Source organism: Xiphophorus couchianus, chromosome 18 (genome assembly GCF_001444195.1).
Source record: "Xiphophorus couchianus chromosome 18, X_couchianus-1.0, whole genome shotgun sequence".
Classification (NCBI taxonomy): domain Eukaryota; kingdom Metazoa; phylum Chordata; class Actinopteri; order Cyprinodontiformes; family Poeciliidae; genus Xiphophorus; species Xiphophorus couchianus.
In genome coordinates, this window is record NC_040245.1 from 16,774,030 (window position 1) to 16,782,217 (window position 8,188).

General features: G+C 45.1%; 1 protein-coding gene across 1 annotated transcript; it reads left to right on the forward strand.

The window, feature by feature from the left end:
• Positions 1-5,215: 5,215 nt before the first annotated feature.
• On the forward strand, positions 5,216-7,929 carry fzd9b (frizzled class receptor 9b). Its single transcript, XM_027999653.1, has one exon. The coding sequence runs from the start codon at positions 5,687-5,689 to the stop codon at positions 7,433-7,435; it is 1,749 nt and encodes a 582-aa protein (XP_027855454.1). The 5' UTR covers positions 5,216-5,686; the 3' UTR covers positions 7,436-7,929.
• Positions 7,930-8,188: the final 259 nt, after the last annotated feature.

An 8,188-nucleotide genomic window follows, 5' to 3' on the forward strand; every position in this document is an offset into this window, starting at 1 on the left:
ACACTGGTCCAGATGTACTGCTTTATGTGTGAGGTGTCTCTTATTACACCCATAACAACCTCAAACAGGCCGTGGCTCTGGGATAGCAATGCCTTGCCAGGCTGTGGCAAGGCTCCCCCATTGTTCCAGGGGATGTTTATAGCTTTGTACCTGATATATGATAACCAATAAGTAAGAGGTAGTAATTACCAGACCCACACGCCACCAGATCGGCTGATGAATGCATGAAATAAAAGATGGGGGGTTATTTGTAGAGGCTACTTATTACATAGGCTTGACATGCGGCAGTATCATGAGGAGAAGAGTGAGAGCAGGGGGAGGAATAAATAACATATATCCATTCCTTCCACTGAATGGCAAAGTAAATAACAATGACCTTCTCAAAACAAATCAGCTGCAAGCCTAAAAAATATGTAAATACTCCATTACCCGTGTTCCTACTCCTTCAACCATTTTCTGTTCAGGTCAAGAAGAAATAACACAATTAGGTGAAATAAAAACACGCCAGAAGCACAATGGTGTCTTACTGTGGAGCCCTGGACACACAGGAGCACTGTGGTCAGACCCTGTGGCTCCTCAGCTGATCAAGGAAACACTGCTATTTATTCCTTATGGATGTCGATCCAGGAACAAAATCTACAGCGTGACACGTTTAACATTACAACTGTTAATTTAAAAATATAACCAGTGAATACTGTATGTGGTATTGTTATTTAGTAGCCTGGTGAAAAACCAGTTCCTGGTTTTACGCTTTGTTTTGAAGGTCTGGGCTCTCGGCTATTGAGATTCTGTTTAGTTTTACCCAACCGCTGATGTTTGGCCATGACATTTGTCATGCAGCAATTTGATGCTAATTCAGCTTACCAGATATTGCCTGCACTGTAAACAACCATCCTCCACTATGAAGGGAGTGGAGCCGCTGAACGAAGCGGCTGTTAATACTAATTCAATATTTGGAAGCGTGGCCAACACGGACTGAACGTGATTTGGTCCATTTGAAATTCTATTGGAAAAATCCACTGTAATGAGAAAAAACTCAGCCACTGCACTGAAGTGAGGTTTGAATCAAGCGAAATGGCGTAAGCAGGCAATGGCTAGCTTAAAGGTTGGAAAATTTATAAGACATGGTTATTTTTTCTGAGATCTCACTGGCTTGTTTTGTGTAAAACAGGAAATAACTGGAGGTAAAATGGGAGGAGGTGAGTACAAGGATTTCATGAGTACTGAATTAAAAGCTTTTTTACTGTGATACAGGATTGGTTTGTGAGTGGGTAGGCATGATCTTTGTTCCAAAATAATGTTGTTTCATTTCACTTTAGTGATCAGGTGACCATCTGGGACTTCAAGTTTAATGCAACTGTGAGGCCAGGAAGCAGTCAAAAGATTAGCACCTAAGTCAAGGAGTGGTCAAATTACCAGAATTTCAACAGTTTGGCATGTGGAAGTGAGTAAATTTTCCACATCACAGACAGAGCCTTTGCATAGCACTGCATGTGCTTAAATGATGTTAATATTAGGTTACTGATGTCATTTGCATAGCTGCTACACAAATTTAAAGCATTGCAGCATGTGTTCAGTCTATATAGTAATAGTCATGATGAAATTTTTTTCAATTTAACAGAAAGAATGTTTGGTTAGGGAGGCATAGCTGGAGATAAATTGGGCAGGAATTTATATGATAGCTTTCTTTGGTATTCAGTGAGTCAATCTTTCTACACAACTGAAACAAAGTCATAGTAGAATTGGTGTTCACTTCTGCAGGGATACACACACATCTGTGCATTTCATCCCAATGAAAGGGAGAATCAATGTACAAAACAACAATCGAATTTATGTCATTGGCATACACATCGTCTATTAGTTCTATTTTCACATGGTTTTAAAAAAGAATCAGGATGTTTCCTTAAGTCAGGTTTCAAAACTGTCCGCATTCAGTTTCATGCATTCTAAATAACTGAGAATCCCAGTGATACTTAGTTGATTAGTTCCTATTTCAAACAAATTCTCATGAAATTGCTCTCAGATTGCATAAATTCTCGACAAATGCAAAGTACTAAATGTAGAACCATGTGCGTCTTGTGGTTATGCCTATGAGTGGAAGGGGGATTAATACTGATTCAGCCTCTTGGGTTAAAGTCTGTCTTGATAGCAGTCTTTTGGGGAACATCTAATAGGAACAACAAAATAACTGGAGAACAGGCAGAAGGCAGGAAAGGTTACAGAAAATGGAAGGATCTGACAAGGAAGAAAATAAACTGACTGTTTAACTGATGGGGAGGTCACTAAAGCGTCTTTAGCATTGTCAAGTCTGACTGCAGCTAGTTAATGTCTGGTTCTTTGCTTGCTAAGTTGGGTGTGTCTCCATTGCCCTTTGTTCTTAATTATGGCAATAAATATGGGCAGGAACGTGGACTGACCATTGACTGTGGTCGACCCCCAAAAGATGCCATTTGCAGCTACACTTGGCAACAGAGGACATTAAGGTTCTTGTTTTGATGGGTTATAACTTAAATTGCATTGTATTTGAATCCCGAAGGCGGCTTCAGCGACTCCATACAGAGAGAAGGACTGCAGCGACAGAGTGTTGTGCAGAGTCACGCAAGAGACCGCGTGGTGTTGCAGTCAGACAGCATCTCACAGTTCATTTCTTTGTGAAGCTAGTACTGTTTTAACTTCAATTTAAATTTTCAGGAACTTTATCACTAAGTGAAGCATGTTATATAGATTAATTACATACAGATGGATGCTTGAAAGCCTTTATTTCTGTTAATTATGAGGATTATTTACTTACAAATGTGACATTTAAAAATAGAATATAACAGACCATTGAAAAAAAACATATTTAAAACAGGAATGTGACCTTAATGAAAAATATGTTTAATACCTGCTTAAAGGTTATTTTCAAAGGGTATTTTTAAACAAGCAGACTGGCCTCATCTGAACACATTTCTTAATTTATTGAATATGACTGCAGGTTCCAACAGCCTCCACAGTCACCAGATCTCAGTGCCAACTGGGTTGCTTGCACTTGCTCGGAAATAAGATATAGTTCAACAGTCTTGTATAAAAAGCCCATTGTCTCACATTTTTTATTTAGCATATAAAAGACCCTTATTCCCTCAGTATGCTGTCAACATTAACATCTTAATGTAACAAACAGCAGGGTCAGTCTCCACCAGACAGGTGCAAAACCACCTTCAGCAGGCGGACTTTTAGCGCTGGGGCTAATAGAGACAGCATGCAGTTGACAAGCAATTCAGTCCTGCAGGGCGAGAGGCCAAAATCCTCGAGTTCCCTCCCTGTTTGAGAAAAGATCAAATGCTCCGTGCAACAGCTGTGGAGCTACAGGCTCTTCCCATTCAGCCGCCACTAGATGGAAACAATAGCCTCCTCCAGCACAGTCAGTGTTGCATCCATTATTGCTTTCTGCACAAGGTTGTGTCTCTTCATTAAATCATCCTGGTCCAGGCTAGATGTTTGCTTGTGTTTGTGTGTTTGATTTCAGGCTGTCTGTTCCTCGTCATGTTCGCCTTAAAGCGCTCTCTTCCTTCCAACTTTGAGTCTTTCACGTAAAATAGGCGGTGAGATTTCTGCCAGCTGCAAGACAGCTCTGGTTTTAGAGGATCTGACCTGTGAGGCTCAATAAAGTTTCACATTTTGTTTCTTGAAAACATTAGCAGAACTCGTAGTTTGGAGTCAGGGACAGTAAGACATCCCTGGGACTATCGTCTTACAGGTGGAATGAGTTATTCCCTATAACCACAACGGAGAAAAATAAACTCTAACTGAGGGCAGCAGAGGCAGGTAGTGACAGGTTTCTCATAAGTAATGGATAGATTTTACTTCATTTTCTTTAATATCCTCATATAATAAAGACAAGGAATCCTTGTAGCAACATCCAGTGGATTTTATTAAAGTGACCTAATGCGTGGATATTTTTGGCTTTTTTATTCAGAAGCTGCCTCCGTCCTAGATTATTTCAAAAACTTTACTTTGCAAGAGTTTTTCCATTTTATGTCACTATTACCACAGAGGACAGGGTTTAACTCTTAACTGATGGATTTAAAAGTTCATTCATTTTTATTAGTTATTTATATTAGGACTGCATGGTGGGGGAGTTGTTTTCACTGCTGATTTGATGCAAGAAAGTTGTGGGTTTAAATCCCAACCTGGGGGTCTTTATGGATGGTTTTATTTAGCAGTTATGTTCTCCAAACAACCGACTTTTCTAAATTGTCCCTAGGTGTGAGTGTGAGGCTGTGTCCATGGTTGTTCATCACTGAGACAGACAGTACAAACAACCATGCACACACACTCACACCTAGGGAGAATTTTAGAGATACCAATTAACCTGACAGTCATGCTTTTTTTGGACCGTCGGAGGAAGCTGGAGTACCCAGAGAGAACCCACGCATGCACAGAGAGAATATGCAAACTCCATGCAGAAAGCGCAGGCCGGGAATCGAACCCAGGATCTTCTTGCCCAGGATCGTCTTGCTGCAAGGCAACAGTGCTACCAACTGCACCACTGTGCAGCCCTCCTTTTAAGTCAGGTTTAAATAAATATATTAAAAAAACATTAATATACGTCTTACAGTATTTTATGATCTTTAATTTGAAGTCATTTTCATTTCCTATAAGAAAGGCTCATTGGAAATTTTCTGCTCAAACTTCTTGGTTGAACAGAAATCTGTTTGGGATATACATAATTTTCAGATACATTGTCCAAACTAATCAAAAATATCACCTCTGTGTTTATTTTACATATTAATTTCATTTATATTCATTCTGTGGTGAAAATAAAACACTTGGGTTACATGGAGGACACTTGAGGGTCAGAGGGAGCCCTTGTGATCATTTTAGCCCTTGGTCCTTTTTATAGTTAATGCGGCCCTGTATAAATGTAAAAATAACTGAGCGCAGGCTGCTCATTCACATATCTACGTGCGCTCTTTCCAAGTCATCCTAGTTAACAGCTTCTAAATGAATGCGAGTTGCATGTTACGGTGTGGAGCACAAAATAATAAACTTGGTCAGATCGGTTAATGGTTGCAGGAGGTTCGCATATAAAACTGCAGCCTCTTGGAAAGCGTGTGAGTGAACTATTCGCGGAAGAAATGTCAGAGGTATTTGACCATCCTCCAGCATCTGTCTGATAATTTTCCTTGTGTGGTGCTGGGGTTGAAATGTGAGCGTCACGGCGCTCACTCCTCCTCCTCCTCCTCCTCTGTGTCTGCTCTGGGAGTGAAGTCCCTCTGAGCGGCTCTCAAACTTCAGTGTGGAGCCTGAAAGCGGAGGAAGAGGAGCCTCTGGAGCCGATAAAAAGCGAGACGAACAGCCGACCTCCCGTCTGGTTTCTCCCGGTCGAACCGAGGATTAACTCCCCGCATTTTATTCTTCTGGTTTCCGCTCAGCTGATTACCGAAGTTTCCCGGCTGACACGTTGTGGTTACGGACCTGTTTCTCAGCTTTCTCTTGGATTAATCTGGTTTATTTACGGACTTCGTGGTCCAGCGTTAAGAGACTCTGTGTGCTGCAGTATCCCCCCCTTTTTCTTTCTTTTTCGGAGGGATTTTTTCCAGTTGTATGTGGAAATAAGGGGGACCACTCCGTCTCTCTTTGACATTTTCATGCGTATTCCTAAAGGACACAGACTTGTTATTTTTCCTAGTTGAAAATAATCAGCATGGATTGTTGTCCGCTGCAGGTGGTGCTTTCCTTATGTCTGCTGGTGACTTCCAGCTCCAGCTTTGAGATTGGCTCGTACGACCTGGACCGGGACAGACCGGCTAAGTGCGAGCCCATCGTGATCCCCATGTGCCAGGGGATCGGCTACAACCTCACCCGGATGCCCAACTTCATGCAGCACGACGACCAGGAGGAGGCTGCCATCAAGCTGCTGGAGTTCGCCCCCCTGGTGAAATACGGCTGTGACGTGCACCTCCGCTTCTTCCTCTGCTCCCTCTACGCCCCCATGTGCACCGACAAAGTGTCGACCTCCATCCCCGCCTGCAGGCCCATGTGCGAGCAGGCCAGGGAGAAGTGTGCCCCCATCATGAAGCAGTTCAGCTACACCTGGCCCGACTCGCTCAACTGCTCCAAGCTGCCCACCAGGAATGACCCCAACGCCCTGTGCATGGAGGCCCCCGAGAACGAAACCAGGACGGAGGGTAAGAAGGGTGAGGGGATGCTCCCGGTGCCCCACAGGCCATGGCAGCCGGGTGCCAGCGGGGCCCGCTCTCCGGGCGCTGTGGGCTCCTGCGAAAACCCAGATAAGTTCCAGTTCGTGGACAAGAGCCAGTCCTGCGCCCCGCGCTGCTCGCCAGCCGTGGACGTCTACTGGTCCAGGCAGGACAAGGACTTCGCCTTCATCTGGGTGACCGTGTGGTCCATCCTGTGTTTTGTGTCCACCGCGTTCACTGTACTGACCTTCCTCCTTGAGCCCCACCGCTTCCAGTACCCCGAGAGGCCCATCATATTCCTCTCCATGTGTTACAACGTCTACTCCGTGGCCTTCATCATCCGTTCAGTGGCGGGCCCGGAGAACATCGCCTGTGACCGGGAGAACGGGGAGCTGTACATCATCCAGGAGGGGCTGGAGTCAACTGGGTGCACCATAGTTTTCCTCATCCTCTACTACTTTGGGATGGCATCTTCGATCTGGTGGGTCATCCTCACCCTCACCTGGTTCCTGGCTGCGGGGAAGAAGTGGGGTCACGAGGCCATTGAAGCCCACAGCAACTACTTCCACATGGCCGCCTGGGGCATCCCCGCTCTCAAGACTATCATCATCCTCACCATGAGGAAGGTGGCCGGAGACGAGCTGACGGGGCTGTGCTACGTGGGCAGCATGGACTCGGGGGCGCTCACTGGCTTCGTCCTCATCCCGCTGTCGTGCTACCTGATCATCGGCACTTCCTTCATCCTCACGGGCTTCGTCGCCCTCTTCCACATCCGCAAGGTCATGAAGACGGAGGGCACCAACACGGAGAAGCTGGAGAAGCTCATGGTGAAGATCGGCATCTACTCCATCCTTTACACGGTGCCGGCCACATGCGTCATCGTCTGCTACTTCTACGAGCGGCTCAACATGGACTACTGGAAGCTGAGGGGCCTGCAGACGAAGTGCGGCTCCTTCGGGGGCCCCGCCGGCGACTGCTCGCTGCAGACGTCCGTGCCCACGGTGGCCGTGTTCATGCTGAAGATCTTCATGTCGCTGGTGGTGGGGATCACCAGTGGGGTGTGGGTGTGGAGCTCCAAGACCCTGCAGACCTGGCAGGGCCTGTGCAGCAGGAAGCTGGCGGACAGGACTAGTGGGAGGAAGCCCTGCGGCGGCGTGAACTGCGGCAGCACGCACTGCCACTATAAATCCCCTGCTGTGGTTCTGCACATGGCCAAGACTGACCCACACTCAGACAGCCCCACACATGTCTGACAGGAAAACACTCACACACACATCATGCGCCCTGCTTGAGGAGCTGCTTAAGGACTTGAGCTGAATTGTTGGGTACTTCTCTGCTGCTGCTGCTGCTGAAGGGCACACAGGTATCTATGAACAGTATTCAATCAATACATAAAGGGAAATGTTCGGTATTGTTCCCCCGTATTTTCTTGTTCATGCTGTTCTCCAGTTTTGCAAAGCAAAAATATATCAATGTGTATGCTTATACTGTTTAAATGGGAGGATGTTGGGAAATATTTGTGTATTTTCCTCTCTGAGTGTCATGGTTATCTGTATAAATCTGTAAAAAATGGTTTATTTATTGTAAATATATTTAATTTAAAAGCCCAACTTGGCTCTCACAGGAGTTGTTTAGTTACATGCCTCAAAAGGTAAGGGAAATTAAGTGCCTTTTATAAGAAAATTTGGCTTTTTTGCAGGGGGAACAGGGGAGAGGTTAATAAATCTGTGGAGTTCATGTAAAACTGTCTTGCGTCCCAGTGGTTATTTGAGCGTCTTAAGGATTTCAATGCAAACACATCATCATCTTTTTTTGTGTGCTATCTGTCTCCGATATTTAGACTGGTATTTATTTATTTTTGAAACGGTGGGGCTCTCGGCGCCTGTGTTTGTCTTCCCAGCGCTTCCCAGAGGCATCCTCGTCAGTGATCCTCAAAGAGAATCGCTGATGAATGGAGTGACAAACCGTGGCAGGCATTAACGTTTGCGTCATCGGCTTTAAAAAAT

Bases quoted from the DNA above. Each gene is read 5' to 3' on its own strand.
- fzd9b (XM_027999653.1), top strand. From the start codon at position 5,687: ATGGATTGTTGTCCGCTGCAGGTGGTGCTTTCCTTATGTCTGCTGGTG.